The sequence below is a fragment of the Apium graveolens genome, chromosome 1, assembly GCF_009905375.1.
Source record: "Apium graveolens cultivar Ventura chromosome 1, ASM990537v1, whole genome shotgun sequence".
NCBI classification, from domain to species: domain Eukaryota; kingdom Viridiplantae; phylum Streptophyta; class Magnoliopsida; order Apiales; family Apiaceae; genus Apium; species Apium graveolens.
Window position 1 is genome coordinate 2,628,664 of NC_133647.1, and position 26,186 is coordinate 2,654,849.

The 26,186-nt window shown below is 32.4% G+C and overlaps 2 protein-coding genes across 2 annotated transcripts; both read right to left on the reverse strand.

The window, feature by feature from the left end:
- Positions 1 to 18,450: 18,450 nt before the first annotated feature.
- LOC141659030 (uncharacterized) lies at positions 18,451 to 19,455 on the reverse strand. Its single transcript, XM_074465753.1, has one exon. It carries the CDS (start codon positions 19,453 to 19,455, stop codon positions 18,451 to 18,453), a length of 1,005 nt encoding a protein of 334 aa, XP_074321854.1.
- A 4,227-nt stretch (positions 19,456 to 23,682) lies between these two features.
- Positions 23,683 to 25,885, reverse strand: LOC141659035 (ribonuclease 3-like protein 2). The gene is made up of 4 exons (XM_074465763.1): positions 25,505 to 25,885; positions 24,778 to 24,930; positions 24,295 to 24,659; positions 23,683 to 23,857 (listed from the first exon to the last, which is right to left on the reverse strand). Exons 1-4 carry the CDS (start codon positions 25,883 to 25,885, stop codon positions 23,683 to 23,685), a joined length of 1,074 nt encoding a protein of 357 aa, XP_074321864.1.
- Positions 25,886 to 26,186: the final 301 nt, after the last annotated feature.

A 26,186-nucleotide genomic window follows, 5' to 3' on the forward strand; every position in this document is an offset into this window, starting at 1 on the left:
TGATTTGAAATACCTTCATGCCAATGAAGGTAATTTTCTACCCTATAATTAAGAACAGAAGAACAGAAGAACTCTGACAAATTCATCTTCAATTTATTCATTTAGTGGACACAAAGTGTGTGCAGAAGTGTTGATTTTTTTTTAAGTAATTCTACTTTAAAACGTTAAGTTCAACATTTCCAACCTGCAAGTCCTGAAAAAATATTGCCTGGAGAACAGAAGTTGATATTCCTTTCTAGACTCACTTTTACTTAATGCGAAGATTATACCATACCAAAGTTAGTTAATCGGATACTATTGCCAGATGAAAACACTGATGTACTAGAAACTCGATTGATATATATTTTACTTATGTGTGAACTTGTAGTTCTACTTATATAAATTTTGATAACATGGCCATAGTTTTCTGGTTCTAATAAATACTAATAGGTTGTTAATTCTTTTTTCTTTCCTGTTCTTCCCTTCTTAATTATATGAACTTTGTAGTAATTTTTAACTTGGGCTTGTAATACGACGTAATTAGAATTTCCTTATAATGTGCCTGGACTGGTCTTAGTGATGAACTGGTTCTCATTTTGTCCATGTGCACAGTTGGACTTGGTATTTTAATATTATATAAGAGCCTAAGCTGGTGATTCTTTTGCAGACTATTCATGTGTAGAAAAGGTCTGAGAAAGGGAGCTATAAGTGCAAAGATATAGTAGACCATCACACTGCAGAGGTAAGTCAAACTTCATTTATTTGTGTCATTAAACTGTTTTGCAGTGTCATGCACTATAAATGTTACAGAGTTGATTATCTAGATAGGCATTATAGTAGTTATTTTTAGTCTATTACAAGTAATGTGTTTGTATTATCATTTAGAAATGTAATAATTTGATACTATCAAATTAGTCTCTCTTTGAACTTATTTGTTTTTCCTTAATCATTTATGCAATCATCAACAGGTGCGAGCTATCACAGTCCATCCATCTCAGAAGTACTTTGTAACAGCGTCCCTTGATTCTACATGGCATATCAAACCTTGATCTGCAAAACTGTCAAAAAACTAAAGATTTGCTCATAGATTGAAAAATATAGTTAATATCCAAAATTGAAATGATTCAGTAGTAATGAAGTTTTATGGACCATATCCAGTAATGAGTTAGAGAACTTTCACTCTTTCACATACGAGTAATTACTTTAAATTGTTCAACTTTCATAGGTTTCTGAAACAAATGGTATCAATTATCAGCTTTTTAGACACTGTTGCAATAATCTCAACTATACATGATATTTGATCTTACAGGTGCAATAACTTAATGTACCATATGTACCATATGTAATAGCTCTTACATTTCCTAACCTATTATGTTACAGGTATAAGATTAATGGATCAAGATGAAGTTAGGAGGGAGCAAAACAGAGAGGAAGACAGAGAGTAAGACAGGGAGCAAAGTTCTGAAGAATTAGTCAAGAAAAGAAGCAGAGGTCCAACGTTGTGCAAAGACTTAAAAAGAAGGATCGCAAAATAGAATTTGGATTGTAGCATTTCTTTCAATGAATATAGTGAGCCAATTGGGGATATGCTTAAAGATTTTAGGACTTATGTAGGATCAGTGGTTCGATTCCAAGTTGATATAAATATCGAGAGTTGGGACCTTGTAAATCAAGGCTTGAAAGATGCAATATGGGAAGATATTAAGGTATAATAAGATGATAAGGCATTTGACTTCAACTGTATTTAACATTCTTTGGCTGCTTGCTAATATTTAACTATTAGTAATTTATAACTTACTCATTATGTTCAGACCCGGTGGAAATTGTATGATTCACGGAAAAAGAACGTGTTAGAAAGAGCAGGAAAGCAGTGGAGAGATTTCAAGGGAAAGCTGACTCAGAATTATTTTCGAGAAGGCAAGGATCCGTGTGAAAAATACAGCTTCAATACCGAGGACACGTGGAAAACATTCAAACAGAGACGTGAGACTGCAGAGTTTAAGGTAATTCAATGTCAATTCCTGAAAGTAGGCATGTCTGATAAAATATAAATTATAAAGAAGTATAACACATCTAGATTCTGCAAACGATGGCTAATTTTTATTAAGGTGAAAACTATATACTAACCAAAACTTAACTCTACTTAAAAAGATAAAAGAAACAAATAAACTCAAATAAGTGTTATTCAAATTCATTAATTATCACAACAACTTGATTAATCTTTTTTATATACTTGATTAGTTAGCATAATACTCTCTTTAAAAACTCTAGTATAATCTACTTATAAGTCATGATGCACCGAAAAAAATTATTTATAAAATCTAACCTTTTAAAAGTGCAACTCTCTTTTTTCTGGAGCAATTTCTTCATTGTTTACTGTAACAAATTCATAAACAGGGATATATTAGAAATTGAAAATAATATTCTCAAAATAATAAAACTTAAATTATTAGAAATTAGTTTACCGTAACAAATTCTCAAAATAGTATTAGAAATTAGTAAAATATGTTCCTGAAACCCAAACTTAAATCCTAGTAAAATATCTCATTGACAAAAGGCTTACTGATAATGAGAATCAGTGCAACTGTTAAGCAACTCAGAGAAGTTCTCATCCAACAAATCTTGTCTATACCCACCTGAAAAATCCTAGTAATTACCCAGTCTTGTAAAGATGCAGTTTACTAGTTCACATTGCCAATAAAAAACAATGAAATTAAACAAGGGATTGCAAAATTACAGTTTCGGAAAGTAGAATTTGCTGCACTGAGACAAGTCTGACATATAAAACTGAACTGGATGTGGTATCATCTATTGTTTCTTCCCCTTTCGTAATCAAACTGGATTCATAAGATTGAAATGTTGGTGGTTCAACGATGGCTCCTCCTGCTGTAGATATAAATACAACGTCATAAAAAGCTGACACTTAGCTAACAGAATATAATGTCCAAGTTTCTATTGTAAATTAAATTCATCACTGTAGCTAATTCTTCACCAGCATCACATTCTTCTTCATCATTGTCATCTTTTTTATATTCATCTGAATTAACTAATTTTGACTAACATGAAACTTTTTTATCTTTATTAAACAGGAAATAAGCGAAAAGGCAAAAGAAAGTCAGAAACAAAATGAACATGTTCATTACCTGGGGCCTAGTGGATATGCTTCAAAAAGAAGAAAGTGGTATATTGATGACCCCATCACTTCTCTCAATGATCCTGATTGCAGCAATCTGTCAATGCTATCAACTGAGCGTACTGGACGCGGTTTTGATTGGCTTAGAGCACATGCAAGAGCTGATGGACAAGGTGGTCATTACTTTCCAAATAAGAAGACAAAGGATGTGTGCCTGACCATGGTAATTCACTATACTTTTTAAAATCAGCAGGGGTATCCTTGTGAAATGAAGTGTTTCTAATGAATTTATTTTACAGAATGAGTTACACAATCAAGCATCAGAAGGTTCATGGACTCCACAAGGCCATGATGACTTATTAGCACGTGCACTTGGGAATAAAGGGCACGGGGGACGTGTTAGAGGCGTTGGTGGAGGCGTGAAAATAAAAGATGTATTTAAGTCAGGGCCAAGGAGACATAGTGGTCTTGTATCGACAGATAAATTGGCCACCATTACGGAAGAAATCAAAAAGAAAGTTGAGAAAGAGTGCGAGGAAATGATGAATTCAAAATTGGAAGGCATCTTCAATCAGTTGAAGCAGATGGGTGTGTCACTCGAGGCTGATCAATTTGTAAATGATGATGGTGCCCGAAAAGTTGATAATGCTCGAAGTAGTTGTCACTCGGTGGATCAGGAAGATTATTTCTCAACTATCAAGGTACTGTCAACATAATTTTGGACTATTAAATCTCTTGATTAGTTGGGTTGAACCCGTCAAAAAAAGTTGTTCCTACTTAAGATTCACAGGGGCCAGTGAATCAAACATATAGTACTTACTATACGACTGAATTATTTTGTGCTCTCAAAAGACATGACTTGAACCTGATATAAAAATCTCTTTCTAATGAAAATTTCTTTTGAATATTGCAGGTTCCAACACTTTGTCGGCTATGTGTAATACATGTAGAAAGAGGAAAAATTGTTGCAGTTAGAGGGACTCTTTTCCCAACCAATCAGGGAGAGATGATCCATAATAACCCGATTGCCCCTCAGAATGTTAGAGTATCAGTTGATGATGTTATAACTGAATACCAACTTACTCCACTTCCTGTTCCATGTTACGAACACGAGACAATAGGAAATGCATCTGGTAGCTTTGTTCAATGGCCGAAGGACCTTGTGATGTTGGGACAGGTATATCTTGTTTGGTTCAATTATGAAAAGTTTCCATTAAATATAACCCAATAAATATGTCTTTGATTAGGATCCTATATTGGAAAAGAAAAAACTCCAAGAGATGACGCCAATTCAAAAGTCATCAAAGGTTGAAAGTAAAGGGTCGGTGACTCCCCTGAAGCAAAGCCCTCAAGTAGTTGGTGATGACATAAATTCGAGTGATCACTGTGCAGGTTTAAGCTTCTTACTCAAAAAGAGGCCCCCTTCTAAAAAATCTGATGCATTCGTTTTTGAGGAAAATGAAGATAGTCCAATATATATCACACTCGAAGATGTCAATCAATTTTTGAGAATGAGTTGGTTAAACATACCCATTGTGGAACTGTTTGTAAAGTAAGACTCAGTCTTTCTTCCTAATTCACTTTAGAATCTATTAGCACACATATATATTGTGATAAATGATATTTGTAGGTATGTTAGCAAGTTGTGCAAGCAATTGAAGGACGATAAGTTTGCATTCATGTTGCCATCTAGACTAGCAATACCACATAATCATGAGCAGCAAAAACGCAAGGACGAAGCAACTGATTACATGACAAGTCTTTTGGTTGATAATAAGGATAAACGTTATATCATAGCCCCTTACATCCAAGAGTAAGAATAAAATCATAGTAATTGTCATGCTATATATATTATATAATTATATTCCGGCTAATATATTATATATGTTTTTATTGTAGAGATCATTGGATGTTGCTACTTTTTTGTCTCAATGAAAGTGCTATATACGTGTTTGATTCATTGAAAAAAGAAAGAAAGATACGGTTGACCACACCTGCACGAATGTATGTTAAAATTTCAAATTTCATGTTGTATAATTACTACATAGAACCTAGTCCTATAAGTGATGTGATGAAAGTATACGTATTTTACAGGGAATTTAAATTATATGTACCTCAAGGTGTATTGAAGAATAACAGAAAAGAGTTTATTTGGCATCACACCGAGGTTCGGGTATAACTTACTTTGGTTTATTTATTTCACTTATATTATATGCTCCTCTCTTTCTAGTTATTATTTATGAATCTTGTTTGTTTATGTGTAGTGTCCCCAACAAAAAGGAGGCACAGAATGCGGTTTTTTCGTGATGAGGTACATGTATGACATTGTCATGCTTTCTCAAAAAAATGCAAACATGAATTGGAAAATGGTAAGAAAACTAAAATATCGTAAATATTGGTTTACAATTTTTAAAATCAAGTACTAATATTTGAAGTATGTTAAATTTTTGGTAGGGTCTTGGTTCTAGAAGCTATGGTAGAAAGGAAATTAGCGAGATACGAGAGATTTGGGCTCAATTTTTTACTCTTGAATGTCTATAGTCAGGTAATTTTTTTCAGTACATGTCATTAATTCATGTTCACAATAAATATTGCCATTAAATCATGTTTTGTTGAATAATTTATTGCATATATGATTTTATGTACTAATATAAACTTCTTTTTTCAGGGCATGGTACTTGGAGATACAAGAAGAGAGTGCAGAACAATTACAAGGAGTCTAGATATCATCAAGAATCGAGTTAGTCTGAGGGATTTGTCATGAAAACATTAGTTTTGGATGAATTTTTGTAAATATTGGGCTGTAAACTAAAATTATGAACAATTCTAAATTTATTTTAATATAATTTGTGAACCTTTTTTAATTTTTCGGTGTACCTCTGTTTTAAATATGTGTATTAAACAGGTTAAAAATGATCAGGAAAAAACAAATGCAAAAAAATTGATCAGGAAAAAACATTTGATCAGGCAAAAAAATGAAATTACAGACCTAAGGCGTCGGCATTTTAGGACCCGACACATTTGCTCTTCAACTTTTAGCGTCGGCATTTTAGTGAGATCGGCGCAATTGATAAGCACAATAGTGTCAGCATTTTAAGAAGATCGACGCAATTGATAGGCACAATAGTGTTGGCATTTTAAGAAGACCGACACAACAGGTTTAAGATTTAGCGTCGGTTGTTTAATTGACCGACACTGTTTGTAAAACTATAGCGTCAGTTTTCTTGCCTTCTGCGTGTGTTATTTAACCGACGCTAAACAGTTTTTTGCGTCGACCATTTAACCGACATTGTAGGCATTTACCTACAGCGTCCCCTGCATTTACTACGCTAAAAAACCGACGCCTTAGGCCTTTTTTGACCGACGCCTTAGGTCTTTTCTGTACTAGTGCATAGACATTTGTGTGGTGACACTATAGCTAGTATGTAGGTTGTAACACCCCCAAATCCGGGGTTGGGGATCCGGGTCGTCACGGTCTTTCTTTCCACAATATCACTTCACTTAATTAATAAAAATAACCTTATGTTGTGACCCCACACTAACACACACCACAATAAGTACAAGTCTTTGAATCCACAATTTAAAGTTATTACAACCCAAAATGATTACTTGATAAATTTACAGTTAATTGCCATTATCTGCCACAAGTTATAATTATACATAATTGATTCTCAAAAGTAGATGGTCTGATCTACAATAGATCTACCTCTGCAGCTATAGCAGTTACAACATCATCGGGAAGACGCGGGACGCTTCCCACGCGCTTGCGCTGGGTCTGCTGGAGTCTGGCCATCTTTCCTAACTGTTGTTATGTGATGAAAAAATAAAGCAAGAGTGAGCCTGACAGCTCGCAAGATAATATGTAGTGATAACAATAATAAAAGTATCTAAATGGATACTTACTAGAATCTTTTATCAAGTGTAAGATAATTACTTACTAGATATAAGTAAAAACAAGGGATGAAGTTACCAAATACTTCCCTACACTTATATCATTTATTAAGCTACTTGAACTACCACTGTTCAAAGTATTAAGAGTTTTCAACAGTTCATCACATAGATGAGACTACAAGACAAGATTTGAATAGATTAAATCTTTGAAATATTATTAAAGGAAATGAAGTCATGATATACTTCATTAAGTTCTGATATATATATATATATATATATATATATATATATCCACATATACATCTTCTTTATACAATTTCCTGAAAACCTCTGTCATGTAAAGTATGAACATAATTGCAATATCCAATAAATTTGGAAAGGAAAAGAATTTTGGCATAAACCAGATATCTTGCTGATCAAGCAAAGATACCCATAAGTAACCTTTTCTACTAGTAGATGGACGAATTCCCCACTGGTCATCACCCTGGTCTCAATAGGACCTTATGCTGGACTGCCACTCAGCCACTTATGCATTTGATGGACTCCCACTGAGCCACTTACACTATTATGGACGCCCACTGAGCCCATGTTGCTTATGCCGACTCAATAGATGGACTTACTTCCCGAACGTTGGGTAAGTAATCAAGTCATTTACCCAAAACTGCAACCGTGTTGCGAATATAAAATACACCACAGAGCCGGATCCCTCAGGTTTTGAGCGAGTATTTAAATCCCCTTAAAATGGAAGATCTTAAATATAAAAATGAGTTTTGGGATCCGCTCTAACTTTTAAAAATCATTTTGAAGACTCGAAAACACTTTATAGAGTGTTTGGAGTAAAGCTGATTTAATGAAGTAAATCAGTCCCCAGAATATTTAGAAAATGACTGAATATTATTATTTAAATAATATTCCCATAAAGAATAATCTTTATAAAAATAATTGAAGTAGAAGTTTTAAAACTTATACTTGAAACGAGTATTAAATAACAAAGATATACTTATATGAAAGTACTATCTTTATTTGAATAATCGAAAATAAGTTTGATTATTTACACCTTATTCTTTAATAAAATAAAGAACAAATCTCAGCAAATAATCGGAGTCATAGATCCTCAAATGAATATTCAAAAATATTCATTAAATAATATAAACTGAGTCATAAGCCCTCGAATGAATATTCAAATAATATTCAGATAATAAAATAAAATGAGTCATAAGTCCTCGAATGAATATTCAAAATAATATTCATTTAATATAAAGGAGTCATACGCCTTCGAATAATATTCGAAATAATATTCAATAATAAAATAAAGTTAAAGTTATCGAATAAACCTTATTCGATTAATAGTTTTGAAAACTATGACCATATATATATATATATATAAGTATATATATATATATTTATATCCATATATACAAAATCTACTCGGGATCCTCGACTCCCGGTTTTAGAAAATATTTCCAACTTTTGGGTCCCTATACTAAGGGTATATGCAAGTTACCGCTATCCTCTAGCATAGGTATTATCAACTGAATCAACATATATTTATAGAAAGAATACGAAACAGGCATGCATATATATATACCATCGCATCATGCTTCAATATATTGCAACATTTGCTAATTAACCAACATGCATCTATCGCAAGATAATGCAAATACATATATTCATCACAACAACAGTTATAACGGGTAGAAAACTTGCCTGAGCGACTTGGGGTGATAAAAGGCTCGGGACGAGTCTGGTAACCTATAAACAACAAGTAAGTTGGAATTAAACCAAAGTCACTTGTAAATCTATTATTTAACTAACTTAGACTCTAACGCTTGTTTTGCGCTTACCGATTTGCTTAAGTCACTCGGGTACCCTCGGCTCCACCATTTTTAATAATTTAACCTTTACGAGTTTTAAGGCGATTCCTTCGCGAGTGTCTTACCAACTGCCTAACACACTTACCATAAATTTTTCATGCATTAATTAACCCTTTTTGGTCTTTAACCTCTGTTTCAAAGTAAGGCGAGGGGAAAAGTTTCGTTCGCAAAACGCCGTTACTTGAAACGGTCGTTTCTCCTAAACCGTGCATCGGAATCGAACGAACCACATATCAAAACGAAGCTCATAACATGAGCTATCTAAACATGGCAGTGGTCATAATCTAGCAGGGGGTTCTCGGGTCCTAATGCTATGCACAAAAACAGTCCAAAGAAAATCGGACGTTACGACGGCTATGTTTACGCGATTTCCAATATTTTAAACCATTCAAAACCCTCCCAATTCAACCTCACATCCAACATACAACCAACATCCATCCTTATCACATCATAACAACCCCAACCAATTCAATTTTAACATTCATACTTTTGCCTAAGCTTAACTTTAACCATACTTAAGTTCTTTTAATCAAAACCACAACATTTACCATTCCATTTCACTACCATTTCAATTCCCAAACTCTAATCACAACAACAAGCTACAATATCATCCTACTAATCAAAATCATCTTATAATACATAGGAATCTAGGGTTTGGAGATGGTATACCTTCCTTGAAGTGGTGGAAGGAGCTAGGAAGCCTTAAGAAGCTTTGAGAAGTCTTAGGAATGCTTGGATCTTCAAGGAAAACAAGAAAAACTTCAAGTTAAAAACTTGAAAACACTATTCATAGTCTTCTTCTTTGATTAAATGAAGAAGATGGAGAAGGAATTGATGGCTTAAACTCATGATATAGCCCTAACTAAGCATGAAGATGATTAGGGAATTAACTCACCAATTTAGGAAGCTTGGATCTTTGATTTTTGAATTTCCTTCCCTTTTGAATAGTAAAAAGCCGAGAGCTCTTCAAGAACAAGCTTTGGTTCTTTTTGATTTTGATGAAAAAATGATTTTTCTTGGCTTGGTTGTTTTGTTTTTGTGTTTGATTTAGTCAATTACCTTGTTGCCCTTGAATTTGTGTGGTTAAAAAGCCACCACACCTCCTTCCTTCCCATGTCATGCTTGTGTCATCCTCATGATGTCATCCTCCCCTCCTTGTCCTCTTTCTATTGGTTGGATGACATCATCCCCACTAATCCCTTTGATTAACTTCCTAATTGTTTGCCTAATGACCGCTGATCTGTTATATGGTTCGCTTAACTTTCATTTTCGTTTATCGTTTGAAGGATCATACCCGGGATCTTATTACTTAGGTTCCCTTAACCTTTCTCAATACATTATATTCCTTTGTATGATCCTCTATTATAATCCTTTATTTTAAATCTTTTTTATCCTGTTACCTTATACTCAATTCTCTCCGTATCTAGTGGATTTCCGGGAAAAATCCAAGTGTTCGGAAATTGGATTCTGACGATCTTTACATACATTTATATACCACATAGAGTACTAATAATATCCCAGAATATCCATAACAGAACCCCTACATAGTGTAGCATGAAAAGTTTTCTCATTCAGCTAAAACACTATTCACCAGGGTTACAAAAAGTTGAAAATTTTGGGGGTTATTACATAGGTGCTTTTTATGGAATAAGTTCACTGAACATGACTCGCACAACTGAACAACTGATGGAGTTCACTCATGTGTCAGCAGTTGTTCACATAGTGATAGTTGTACAAGTATCCTTAGACTTGAGGTCATCATAGTCATCTTGTGTACACTGAACTATGCTTTGGTTTAGTTCTTAGTCTCCAGGGACAATTATTAGGGCTCTTCTGGGTATAGGAATTTGTACACGAAGATAGTGTATGATCAATAAAGGATCTACCCCTTCCAGTGAAGGAAGCGAATGTTCAAGGCTGATCCACTTATGCTAGTTCAGGAATCTCTGGCCAGAGTAAATGAAATTAGAAAGGAGTTTCTAATTTGCATAAAATTACGCATAGTAAATGGTAAGCAAAGTGATTGAATTAGATAGGCTTGACACGAGATCCATGCCTTTTATTTAATCGGGACATTGTAGGGTAGAAGGAGTTTATTGTACGGTAACTATTCACTGAATAGGTTCTTGGTATTCTAAGCAGTGAATTCATATTATCCGGATAGTCGCGATATGCTGAAAAGTATCCCTCACGATGTAGAATAAATGTGATTAATTAATTAATCATATTTAATAAATTAGAGAATTTATATAAATAATGATAAAATAGTTTTATTATTATTTATTTCTACTACCGGCTTAATATTGAGCCTACAGGGTCACACCATAAAAAGAGAATGATTTAATGGTGGAGGAATTAATTAATAATGGCTAATAATTATTTATTTATGAAATAAATAATTAATTGGCAAATTTAATAATTGATTAAATGAGATTTAATTGATTATAAATTAATTAAGAAAAGTTCTTAATATTATTAATTAAGGATTTATTTTTTGGAAATTAAATCAAGAGAGAGAATTATTTCTAAAGTGTTTAGAAAAAGGATTAATAATTAAAAGGTGTTTTAATTATTAATGAGAATAAAAAATGGGATAATAACAATAATATTTATGGGAAAATTTCAGCTAAAATTTTTGCCTATAAATACACTATTATAAACCCTATTTTTATTCGAACCCAAGAACCCACACAAAACCCAAAAAGTTTGGAAAACCCAATTCTCTCCACCTCATTCCTCCTCCTTAACATCGTTTTCTTGGTGAATACCGGTGGAGTGCTTCACAGTTGAGGAGCAACTGCTAAGGATCTTTGATCGTTGTCTCCGAATTATTTTTAAAGGTTAGATTCGATCCCTCGAATTTTTATTCATGATCTGTATGCTTTTATTTGGATTTTATATGTGTAAAAGTGTTTTACCATGCCCCCGCTGTGTTTAAAATCCAACAATGGTATCAGAGCATAGGTTGTATGCATATAGATCTGTGGTAAAAATTTCAGAATTTTATATGCTTGTATGAATTAATTATGATTTTTACAAGTTATATCATGGTTTAATTTTGTCTGATGAGAAATCGTTTCTCTGAATAATTTTGAATGTTGATCTGGGTTCTATAAGTGTTGTAGATCGTCTGGGTATTTTTTTCATAATTTTACGATGTATAGATTTTTTATTATGAATTTTTGAAGATCTTGTAATTAAATTCATAATTAAATAAAGATATATATATATATATATGAATTGTAAGCATGTATGTATATATATCTGCTCTGCTACTATTACTGTGCTGTTGGCACGGAGAAAGAAAGCAGAGAATGTCAGTACGGCGGCACATTGTTCGAGGAGAGAAAAGGCGGCTGGTGAGAAAGAAAAAAAAAAGGGGTGTAACGCATTCCGGGAATGCGTTACACACCTGTGACGCATTCACGGAATGCGTTACACCCTTAAATGGCTTAAAAGGTGTGTAACACATCACCGGAACGCGTTACAGGGCTTGTAACGCGTTCCTGTAATGCGTTACAGCCCGACTGTTTACATTAAAATTGATTTTCTGGGAGTTTCGTAACTCCGTTTTAGGCGTGCAATATACCGTTGGATTCGTTTTTCTGAGAAGGATCTAATGGAGTGATCAATTTTAGTTTATATAAAAGTTTTGAACTGTTTATATTTCCATGAAGTGTTTAAAGCTGTTTTTGACTGTTTTAATTGCTTTTAAATGCTTCATGTGATACATAGAGATGTATAATGCTTAGAGCAATATGCTAGATGATGTAACATGCCTACCTTGATGTTTATTCATGTTTATATATGTGATATATGCTTAGTTTATCATGCGATGATAGATTTAGGTGAACTTAAATAAACATAAGGCGTTTGTTAGACAACCTAGTATAGTGAAATTGTTTCATAACCTTAATAATAATATTATGAATACAATCATGAGATTCTTGTGTTTATGAAACACGTAATTGAATATGAATTTTCGATATGAGAGAAAGGATGATTCTGTTAACAACAGATTTCTATCTGTAAGAAAGGGTTATTAAGTGACACCTCTTGACAATGCTCCACCCGATCTGGGAATCATCTGATTATTGATTATTGATTTAAAATATTTAATTTAAAAGGAAGAATCTCTTTATAATATGATTATGATTGTAACGTAATATAATCCCTCTAAAATTAAATAATATCAAGTAGTAATTGGCCAATAGCACAACGGGCTTGTGTCGGTCATAGCCTTCCAACAAGGTAGAAAGTAGTTCTTATTTTTGAATCATTGTCGTTTCGTACCACAGCCGAGGGCTTTGATTTCGAAATAAGAAATACTTGTCTATTATATAGAGATGTGTACATTGAATAAGAATCTAAAGGTCGTTACGTGCCACAGCCGTGGGCCTTTGGGGACTGATTCAATTGTACGGAATGTAGGGTTAGACTTGACTTAGAATATTGAGTTTGTCATGCCACAACCGTGACTCAATTATTCAAGAGGCTAAAGTTTGATTAGGGAATAATATTAGATGTAACTGACAAGAGTTGTCTGCCTATTGAACATTACATGGCGTTTCGTGCCACAGCCGGGGTTGTGTAATGGAATGTAGGATCCCTATTCCCACTAGCATTATGAATGCTTAATTTTTCATGTAGGGGGTTGAATAAATTAGGAAAACTAGTGGGAGCCACTTATGAATAAAGACCCGATTCATATAGTGTTTTGAAATGAAATTGAATATTTGCTAAGTGTTGTTATGTGTTTATCATTTACAGATTTACTTTGTACGTTATGTCTTCTGCACTATCACTCAGGAGCATACTAGATGCTCACAAATTGACTGGTCCTAATTATGCTGACTGGCTTCGAAACTTGAGAATTGTTCTCAGGATTGAGAAGCTGGAATACGTGATTGACTCACCTAAGCCTACTGAACCTGCTAGTGATGCACATAATGATGAACATGTTGTGTATCATAAGTGGATAGATGATACAAATGTTGTTCAATGCATCATGCTAGCTTCCATGAATATTGAGCTACAGAAACAACATGAGCATATGGATGCTCACACTATCCTCATGCATCTACAAGAGTTGTATGATGTGGCGGGGAGGACAGCTCGATATGAGATATCGAAGAAGCTGTTCGGTTGTAGGATGTCTGAGGGATCATCTGTTAATGACCATGTACTTAAGATGATCAATTTGATTGAACGTCTTGGACAACTTGGTTTTGTCATGGATGGGGAGCTGAGCAAAGACCTGGTCTTGCAATCGCTTCCGAGTTCATTCTCGCAGTTTGTTATGAACTTTCACATGTATAAGTTGGATGTCATCCTGCCTGAACTCCACAACATGTTGAAGACTGCGGAATCGAATTTCCCCCCTAAGAAGAGTTATGTTCTTCTAATTGGTGAAGGTTCCAATCCTAAGAAAAGGAAGAGGAACCCTTCCAAGAAGAAGAAAGTAGGTGAGAAAACGCCGGTTCCACCAAAAGCTGAAGACCCCAAGAGCAAAGTTGTTTGCTTTCACTGTAACAAGGTAGGACACTGGAAGAGGAACTGCAAGTTTTACCTTACAGAATTGAAGAAGAAGAAGGGTAGTGAGACTACCGCTTCTGATTCAGGTATGTTCATGATAGAAATGAATATGTCATTGAATCAAATTTCTACTTGGGTATTAGATACCGCCTGGGGTTCTCAAATCTGCAATTTGTTGTCGGGACCAAGGAGAAGTAGGACTCTTAAGGAAGAGGAGGTGATTCTACTGATGGAAATGGAGCAAGAGTTGCTGCTGAAGATTTAGAATTATTTCATTTATATAGGCCTACGAGCAAGACTATTGTTTGAAATAATTGTTATTTTGTTCCCTCGATTGTGAGGAATATTATTCCCATGTTAGACTTGGCTGGATTTTCATTTATTATTGAGAATAATGAATGTTCTATTCTTAGAGATAATATTATTTATGGACGTGGTGCTTTCAATAATGGTCTGTATGTATGTAACATAATTTATTTCAAATTGAACAAACTAATAAAAGAAAAGGGATGATGAAAATCTCACTTTATAGTGACATTGCAGTCTCCATTTAGTAGACATGGAGAGAGGGCTGCAAATTTGCTAGGAATGGTACACACAGATGTATGTGGACCAATGTCTACGCAAGCCATGGGTGGATTTTCATACTTCATTACTTTCATAGATGATAGATCTGGATTCGGATATGTGTTTGATGAAACACAAGTCTGAGGCCTTTGAAAAGTTCAAAGAATATAAGTATGAAGTGGAGAAACAACCAAACATAGTATTATAACTCTTCGATTAGATCGAGGTGGTGAATACTTGAATGGAGAGTTTCTGGATTATCTCAAAGTAAATGGTATAGTCTCCCAGTGGACTCCTCCAGATTAGTATCTGAAAGGAGAAATCAAACTTTGTTAGACATAGTTCGGTCCATGATGAGCTATGCAAATCTTCCAATATTCCTATGGGGTTATGCATTGGAAACCTCAGCATATTTACTGAATAAGGTGCCTTCCAAAATATGTTCCTCAAACTTCGTATGAGATATGGCAAGAAAGGAAACTGAGTCTTAAACACGTTAAGATTTGGGGATGTCCAGCTTATGTCAAGTAAGTTGACCCAAATAAGCTGGAATATCGATCCGTAAAATGTAGTTTTGTGGGATATCCTAAAGAAACTTTAGGGTATTACTTTTACACCGATCATCGGGTGTTTGTATCCAGACATGCTACCTTCTTGGAAAAGGAGTTTATCCTTGAAGGAAACAGTGGGAGCAAAATTGAACTTGATGAAGTTCAAGAAGCACAAACTACTACAAATTAAGTGGAAACACGTGTTCTGACTGAACAACCTTTTGTGGAACAGTCCATTCATAGATCAGGGAGAGTGTCTCGCCAACCTGAGAGGTACTATGGCCTTGTCATTGAGAATGACAATGAGTTGTTGATCATTGATGATGACGACCCTGTGACCTATAATGAGGCTATGAGTAGTGTTGACTCAGAGAAATGGCATAGTGCCATGAAATTCGGAAAGAAATCTATGTATACGGGATACAAAAGAATGATTAGAGCAGATGGCCAGGTGGAGACCTTTAAGGCCAGGCTTGTGGCAAAAGAATTCAAACAAAGGCAATGGATTGACTTTGATGAAACCTTTTACCTGTAGCCCTGTTAAAATCAGTTCGGATTTTGCTTGTGAATGCTGCTTACTACGACTATGAGATCTGACAATTATCAAGATGGTTTTCTTTCCAAGAGAAATAAAAACCTAGTGTGTAAGCTGCTGTGAACCATATGTGGTTTAAAGCAGGCTTCTCGAAAGATGGAACATTCGTTTTGATGAGACAATCAAAGAGTTTGATTTTATCAAAAACGAAGATGAACCATGCGTCTACAAAAAGGTTAGTGGGAGCGCGGTAACATTACTTGTATTGTATTGAAATAGAGTTGACACACATAACAACATAGCAGACCCACTCACAAAGCTACTTTATGAAAGTCACTTTGATCGTCATAAAGACAAGATGGGTATTAGATACCAGAGTGATTGGCTTTAGTACAAGTGGGAGATTGAAAGGAATATGTCCTAAGTCCAATCATGTATTAGGATTCAGGAATAACTTTTATGTAATCTGTTTTGATTTCATTGATATTAATAAAGACTTGTTTTGTTTTTATTACGGACTTTATCTATTTAAGTGTTTAAATAAGATATACCATAGTTTAGAGTAAAGCTTTTTATGGATTATGATGAGATCATAATAGTGAGACCTAAAAAGATGATAACTCTAAACTTAAATAGTTCCTGGTCATAGGATTACTAACTGGTAATTAGTAATCCGCAAAGATCGGTACATACTATGCTTGCTTCATTATTAAGGATGTCTGTTCTCATAGACATTTGTGTGGTGACACTATAGCTAGTATGTAGGTGCTTATTATGGAATAAGTTTACTGAATATGACTCGCACAGCTGAACAACTGATGGAGTTCACTCACGTGTCAGCAGTTGTTCACATAGTGATAGTTGTACAAGTATCCTTAGACTTGAGGTCATCATAGTCATCTTGTGAACACTGAACTATGCTTTGGTTTAGTTCTTAGTCTCCAGGGATAATTATTAGGGCTCTTCTGGGTATAGGAATTTGTACACGAAGATAGTGTATGATCAATAAAGGATCTACCCCTTCCAGTGAAGGAAGCGAATGTTCAAGGCTGATCCACTTATGCTAGTTCAGGAATCTCTGGCCAGAGTAAATAAAATTAGAAAGGAGTTTCTAATTTGCATAGAACTACGCATAGTAAATGGTAAGGAAAGTGATTGAATTAGATAGGCTTGACACGAGATTCATGCCTTGTATTTAATCGGGACATTGTAGGGTAGAAGGAGTTTATTGTACGGTAACTATTCACTGAATAGGTTCTTGGTATTCTAAGCAGTGAATTCATATTATCCGGATAGTCGCGATATGCTGAGAAGTATCCCTCACGATGTAGAATAAATGTGATTAATTAATTAATCATATTTAATAAATTAGAAAATTTATATAAATAATGATAAAATAGTTTTATTATTATTTATTTCTACTACTGGCTTAATATTGACCCTACAGGGTCACACCATAAAAAGAGAATGATTTAATGGTGGAGGAATTAATTAATAATGGCTAATAATTATTTATTTATGAAATAAATAATTAATTGGCAAATTTAATAATTGATTAAATGAGATTTAATTGATTATAAATTAATTAAGAAAAGTTCTTAATATTATTAATTAAGGATTTAATATTTGGAAATTAAATCAAGAGAGAGAATTATTTCTAAAGTGTTTAAAAAAGGATTAATAATTAAAAGGTGTTTTAATTATTAATGAGAATAACAAATGGGATAATAATAAAAATATTTATGGGAAAATTTCATCTGAAAATTTTGCCTATAAATATACTATTATAGACCCTATTTTTATTCGAACCCAAGAACCCACACAAAACCCAAAAAGTTTGGAAAACCCAATTCTCTCCACCTCCTTCCTCCTCCTTAACATCGTTTTCTTGGTGGATACCGGTGGAGTGCTTCACACTTGAGGAGCAACTGCTAAGGATCTCTGATCGTTGTCTCCGAATTATTTTTAAAGGTTAGATTCGATCCCTCGAATTTTTATTCATGATCTATATGCTTTTATTTGGATTTTATATGTGTAAAAGTGTTTTGCCATGCCCCCGCTGCGTTTAAAATCCAACAAATATTATAACATAATCCTCTCCAGGGTCGGCCCTATATATTTGGGTGCCCTAGGCGGGATTCAAAAATGGTGCCCCATATTCATAACCAAAAAATCACAATAAGATATATTCATTGTATAAAAGGAAACTTACTTGAATCTAAAGTAGCAAGTAAATATAATGAATTTCTTGTACGCTAAATATCCAAGTTTTCAACCTCCTGCAATAATCTCCTGCAAGCCACTGATGTAGTATCATGAATATAGAACAGTCATCATTACTAGTACACAACAATGTTAAAATAAAGTTAAAAAATGAGTTTACCTTTATTGATTTTGAAACTTTTTTCTAGGCTTTTGAGATGTGAATCTCTCTATAATTTTGCTATAATCTAGAGAACTTGTCAGCTCACTTTTAATAGACAATAAAGTCAATCCATTAAGTCTATCTTGAGATATCGAAGAGCGGAGATAAGATTTGATCAGTTTCAATCTAGAAAATGTCCTTTCCGCCTCTAGCACTGTAACAGGAATGGTCACACCGATTTTATAAGCTATCCAAGCATTTGGATAATTTATTTGTCTTGAACTAGAACTTAAATAATTCAGCACATCTATTGCCTTTGTTATCTCATCGGGTATTACAATTCGAAGCACTGGTAACTCGTTAAACAACTTTGCGCCAACAATATCATATCGCATATCATGTCTAAGAAATCCCTCAAGCTTCATGCAACAAGATTTTAACCCCTCATCATCACTAGATAAATGCTTCTTTAGGTTTAATAAAAACCCAAATTTTTCCTTATAATCTTGAAACTGTTTAAACCATTCTTTGAGTTGAAAAGAACCTTGATCAACAATATACAAGAAATAATACCTTCTGAATTTTTGTTCAGCACTCAAGTTCTGATCATCATCAGCTGTAGTAACCCCAAGATCATCAAAATGAACAAGCCTACAAATTTTTCGCTTTTCAGGAAAGACAGGCTCCACATCCAACTCCAAAACTAACTCTTTTGCCTCCTTCTTACAAGAGTCATAACCAGTTTCTCTAAACTCATTAAAGAAATTTATAAGTTCTTCCAATCTTGACAATGCAATATCAATATTAATATCTTCAAGTTGTAAGAACTTACTAACTGCATTAATGATATTTAACAAGTTAAACCAGATGCACATAGAAAATAGAAACTCAAAACTCTCAATTTCATTTTCAACTAAACTTCTAGCTTCACACCTTATCATAGAGTCTTGAGTTACATTACTAAGATGAACCAATGCATCTCTTAGTTTAGAATCTTGTAGCCACTGATCAATTTTCTTCCACATACCAGGATCATAATTGATACTAACATCTACAATTTCTTTCTCAGTCTCTTCTACATTATTCTCGACAAGCCCATCTTTTAAATTTTGAGTTTCTGGCTCCTCAGTTTGAGTCTCCTCCTCAAATTGAGTATATGTAGTTTCATTCTGAGATTCTTTTCTATTGTATTCTCAGATTCTTTTCTAATATCTGTATTCTAATTTTATTAACAAGAAATTATTAAAATTTATATATACTATTGAACTGAAAACAAGATAGAAAAATGTTGAACCTAGGAGAAAATGCCAAAAATCCAGAGAGATAAAGAGGAAGATGCAAGTCCATAGGGCCTGTATGTTTGATTTAGCATCTTTATATGATTGTTTAAGCATAATTCCTTCTGTTTATTGTATCGAAACAGAGGAATTTGCACGAGATGCTTTAACTTTTAGATTTGAAATTAAAAATGAAGAAAATATAAAAACTGAAAACTAAGAAGAGATCTTGTGGGGCTAAGGAAAGGTATGGATGATATTTGTAGAGTTGGTTTAGGGTTTTAAGTGGATGTTTGTTAGAGACTTGGACTAAACTGTGGGTAAAGTGAGCGCAGATCCGTTAAGTGAGCAGACCTCAGTACATCACCATTTTAAACTATTGGGCTGACTAAATAAAAAATTGAAGAACACTAAATAAAAATTTAATAGAAAATACAGAATAGTAAAGAAAAATTTAAAGTACATACATAAAAAAATACCGAACATTAAAATTTTTTTACAGTGCATAAAATAATTAAATATAAAACACATAACACTAAAAAAATTACAGTAAAATATAAAAAATACTGAAGACTAAAGAAAAATTTATAGGACACAAAATAGTTACAGAACGTGTAAAATTTTTAATGGACATGTAATAAAAGATACTAAATATATAGAATTTTGGAGTAGAAAACTATATAATACAAAAAATAATTGATACTGGACATGTAATAAAAGATACTAAATATATAAAATTTTGGTGTAGAAAACTGGATAATACAAAAAATAATTGACCATAATACAAAAATAATTATAATCTAATGTGTAAAAATATTTATGTAGAAAACTAGTAAATATTTTTTTGTTTTCCGAAAAGCACTTTGTAAGAATATATCACACATAAAAATAATTATAGAACATTAAAATATATATTTACAAAACACATATTAGCACAAAAAATTTAAAAAACACTCCTTATGAAAATATAAATATTTAAAATAAAAAGAACACACAAAAAAATATATAAAAAGTACATGATAAAACTATACATAAGCACTAAAAATTTTTAGGTGTAAACGTGTCATTAAAGGTGATGAACGTGTGGCAGATACGTGTACCTATCATAACTAGTTACTTAGTTACCTAGTAATATGAGTTACCCATTGAATCTGACCCTACAAAATAATATGTAAATATTTTAACTTCGTTAATCTATATAATATATAATTATTGTTTTTTATAATTTATATTAATAAATTATAAAAATAATAAAATTACAAATGTTATAATCAGTATGTGCATCACACGGGTTATAGGCTATATATATATATATATATATATATTGGTAATTTAACCAAAGTTTCAGCTCAAAATAATTTTATTTAATTTGTCATTTTAATAGTCAAACATGAGTTTACCAGTAAAGTTAATTAGTGTTAGTCCTGAATTGGTGTTTCGATTTTTTTTAAAATATTTTTCAGGAATCTAAGTGTGTGGATGTCAATAAATATATATATTGGTGATATAACCAAAGTTTCAGATCAAAATAATTTTATATGATTTACGATTTTAATAGTCAAACATTAGTTTCACTATTACAACTAACTAGTGTTTAGTCATAAATTGGTGTTTCGATTTTTTCAAAAATATTTTTCATGGATCTAGCCATATGGATGTCAATAGATATATATAGTAGTGATATAACCAAAATTTTAGATTAAAATAATTTTATTTGGTTTGCCATTTTAACAATCAAACATTAGTTTGACTAGTACACCTATCTAGTTTTTAGTCTGAATTGGTGTTTCGATTTTTTAAAAATATTTTCAGGGATCCAACCGTATGGATTTCAATAAATATATATATATTAATGATATAACCAAAGTTTCATATCAAAATAATTTTATTTGGTTTGTCATTTTAACAATCAAGTATTACTTTTACTAGTACAATTAACTAGTGTTTAGTCATGAATTCGTGTTTCAATTTTTTTCAAAAATATTTGTCATCGATCCAACCGTATGGATGTCAAAAGATATATATGTTAGTGATATAACCAAAATTTCATATCAAAATAATATTATTTGGTTTCCCATTTTAACACTCAAACATAAGTTTGACTAGTACAATCAATTGTTTCGATTTTTTCAAAAATATTTTTCATCGATCCAACCGTATGTATGTCAATAGATATATATAGTAGTGGTATAACCAAAATTTTAGATCAAAATAATTTTATTTGGTTTGCAATTTTAACTGTAAAACATTAGTTTGACTAGTACACCTAACTAGTTTTTAGTCCGAATACGTGTTTCGATTTTTACAAATATTATCAGGGATCCAACCGTATGGATGTCAATATATATATATATATATATATATATATATATATATATTAGTGATATAACCAAAATTTCAGATCAAAATAATTTTATTTGGTTTGTCATTTTAACAGTCTAATATTAGTTTGACTAGTACAACTTACTAGTGTTTAGTCATGAATTGATGTTTCGATTTTTTTCAAAAAAAATTTTCATCGATACAACCATATGGATGTCAATGGATATATATAGTAGTGATATAACCAAAATTTTAGATCAACATAATTTTATTTGGTTTGTAATTTTAACAGTCAAACATTAGTTTGACTAGTACTCCTAACTAGTTTTTAGTCCGAATAGGCGTTTTGATTTTTACAAATATTTTCAGGGATCTAACCGTATGGATGTCAATATATATATATATATATATATATATATATATATATATATACTAGTGATATAACCAAAGTTTCAGATCAAAATAATTTTATTTGGTTTGTCATTTTAACACTCTAATATCAGTTTGACTAGTACAACTAACTAGTGTTTAGTCATGAATTGGTGTTTCGATTTTTTCAAAAATATTTTTCATCGATCCAACCGTATGGATGTCGATATATATATATATATATATATATATTAGTGATATAACCAAAATTTTAGATCCAAATAATTTTATTTTGTTTGCCATTTTAACAGTCAAACATTAGTTTGAGTAGTACAACGAGTTTGTTTCAATTTTTTTTAAAAATTAATTTTGAGAGATCCAACCATACGGATGTCAATAAATATATATATATATATATATATATATATATATATATATTAGTGATATAACCAAAGTTTCGGATCAAAATAATTTATTTGATTTGTCATTTTAAAAGTCAAGCATTTGTTTGACTAGTACAACTAACTAGTATCAATTTTATTTTTTAAACAAATAAATTTAACTAATTTTTTTTATTTGGATAACTTTTATTCTCTCCCATATTCATAATTTCAAAATAGTTACTGACATTTAAATAAATTTTTTTATTAAAAAATATAATTTTTAAAAATTATAAATACAACCGTATTTCATTGAAATATAATTTCGAAAAGGGCGGGAAATTTCTCTCACTTTGTTTTTGAAAATTTTAAAAGTATGGGTAAATTTCCTGCCATTTTTAAATATAAAATTTGACAGAAATCAGTTGAATTTAGGAGTGCCAAATAAATAGTTTTGGGGAGAATTCCATCCATTTTTTTTATTGGGGCTAAATTCGACCGAAATTTTTTTTGGTCGAATTTAGCAGTCGAATTTAGGGGCTAAATTCGACCGGTTTAATTTCGACCATTTTAATTTCAACCGTTTTCAGTTAAAATTAATTATAAATATGACTGTTTAAATACGACCATTGGAATTCGACCGAGGCCGGTCGAATTTAGCCGTGTCCAAAGAATTCGACCGCCTGCGGTCGAATTTAATCCCGGTCGAATTTAAATCAGTTGTATTTAACATTGTTTTCTTGTAGTGTGCCCCACTTTGCATAATCACGTGATTACGAAACACAACATTGACTAAGTTCGACATATAGTGCAGCTCTCTATGATATTTCAAAATTTTCTAGAACACTAGAATAAAAAAAAAACCAACAATGTAACTTAATTATGTTTCTGGACTATGAAAAACTCATAAATAGGCTTTATCTCTTAGGTGGAGAAGCATGGCCTCTGCAGCAGAACCCTCTGCATCCCTTAACTTTGACTTCTGCTCTCCCTCTTTATAAAATGAGTCATTACCAACTTTCAAACTAACGGAACATACATACATCTTAGCATGATCAGGTCCTACTTGTTTCTCAACTCTGCAATATGAGTGAAAACATTATTAAGTAAATTATGTGCTTACTAGTAATGAGATAAATGGACATAAATCACAAATATGCAAGTGCCTATAATGTTTTTGCATATATTATGATACATGTCTTATATAATCTACTTCAACATGTCAATTTATCTATACAATTTGATTTTTCATAACCAAAGTTTTGTTCCTGGAGCCAAATAGGATCAATCCCAAGATCATGAATAAGAATCAAATATATAACTTTAAAACTAGTCCATAAAGATCTTATACAGTTTTTCACTATTATTTATTTCAACAAAATTATTGAGCTAAAGTACATAAAATAAACATATACAAATGTGTTTAGTAGAGTGTTGAACTTTATATCATGAATTAAAAGAACATATATTTAGTATTAATATAAAAACTTTATAAGGTAGTAGTTAGGATACTGACCTGAAAGTTGGTTTTGACCACTTTTTTTTGCCAGAAATTTCATTCAACTTTCTTTTAGGAGTTATAATCTTAACGGTTTCAAATAAGCTGCTATAGTCATCCTTTTTTCTCTTGTGATGTGTCAATTTTTCCAGAGCTGCCATAGCTGCATGAAGTTTTGCATTTTCTTTTGTATCTGATGATACAGAATCAATCAACTTGTTGTCAATATATACACTGGAGAAATTTCTGCCATCTTCTCTCCATTGCTTGATCTCAAGTTGTTGTCCATTCTTTTGACATAATTCGAACAACATAGTTATAGGTTGAGGTTGTTGTTCTATCATATCAAGAGTGATAAGAGGCTCAAATAGTCTACTAACAACCTACAAATACAAAATATAATATGTTATAGATATTTTTTATAGATGTTATAGATGTTTTTTACCTCTTTATATATACATCCTACTTATTGGTTCATCTCAAAATAATAATAGTACATACCTTCCATGTTGCCTTGAAATCAAATCCCAGGTCTACAAATACTGCAGCTACTACTGCCTCCACAATGTCAGCCAGAACTTTAGGTGCCTTCATTGCACCTCCATAAACAACAGTATTTTCTTCTTCTTTTACTACTTGGTGAAACTCTTTAACCTAGATCACAATTTTTTGAGCACTACAAATAAGTGCTCTGACAAATAGTAAACTAAGTAATGCACATTTTTTTATAGTTACACGAAAATTCAAATGGGCCTAATGTGTTGTACCACTCATATACATATTAGTGATATTTGCAAAAATACTATAGACATATGTGTTGGGGGTCAACATCCCTGTCCTTATAATGAAAGCTAGTCACATTAGTAATATTTGCATAAATAATATAAACATATGTGTTGGGCGTTAATGTTGGAGTTGTTTAGAGAATACTAATTCTGTAAACGGACTTCAATTTTAATGACCCCAATATTGAGGCCCAACAATATGAAAAATGCAGATACGCCTACAAAAAATGCATATGATACCTCATTGTGCCATAATTTTTCTAATTTAATTACCAAAAGAAATTAATTGGCATTTGAATTTTCAAAAAAAAATACAAAATCTTTCAATATCCAATTATTTCATTATGCTAACAATTCTGTATGCAGGAATGGGAGAACAGTAATACCCCTATGTCAATTGAACAATAAAATTTGAAATGTAAACAACCTAATAAACAAAGTACCTTTTCATCTATAGCTGCAACATGGTGGCGTAGATACTTGTAAAGACCAGTACGAATTGCAACACGAGCTAGATTCTCGGTACTAACATTAGCTGCTGTGACAAGCGAAAGATGGCACGGATCATGGTCAGGATAAGTAAGATAAGAATTACTAGCTATCATTGATCCGAGTACAGCGTCGCCCAGAAACTCCAGGCGCTGATATGATTTTGATACTGAATTTGTGTAGGAAGGGTGTGTTAGAGCCATCTCAATGGAACTTTTGTCTTTGAACTGGTAATTCAACATTTCTTCAATTGCATTAATGGCATCATTTATATCCATGTAATCATTGTCATCCTTTTTGGGCGTTATCACTGGATTGTATGGAGGAGCTGACATATCTTTATCTATGAAGATGGAAGTGAAGTGAAGGAAGACTGAATATATAAAGATTAGGAGAGATGTAGAGAGGAGAGACAGGGGGCAAAGGTTTAATAGGGTCTGAAGACGGTTTTTGTTGGTCGTGTGAGTTTTAAAAAAATTCACAAAATTAATTTTTATAAATTATTTCCTTTTTGAGGGGATCATAGATACCAATATCTAGCTACAAAGTCTAACAAAAATAGAAACAAATAAGAAAGATTAATATCAAATAAAATAATTTAGAGATAATGGAATGAATGAGGAAAGGCAAATCAGT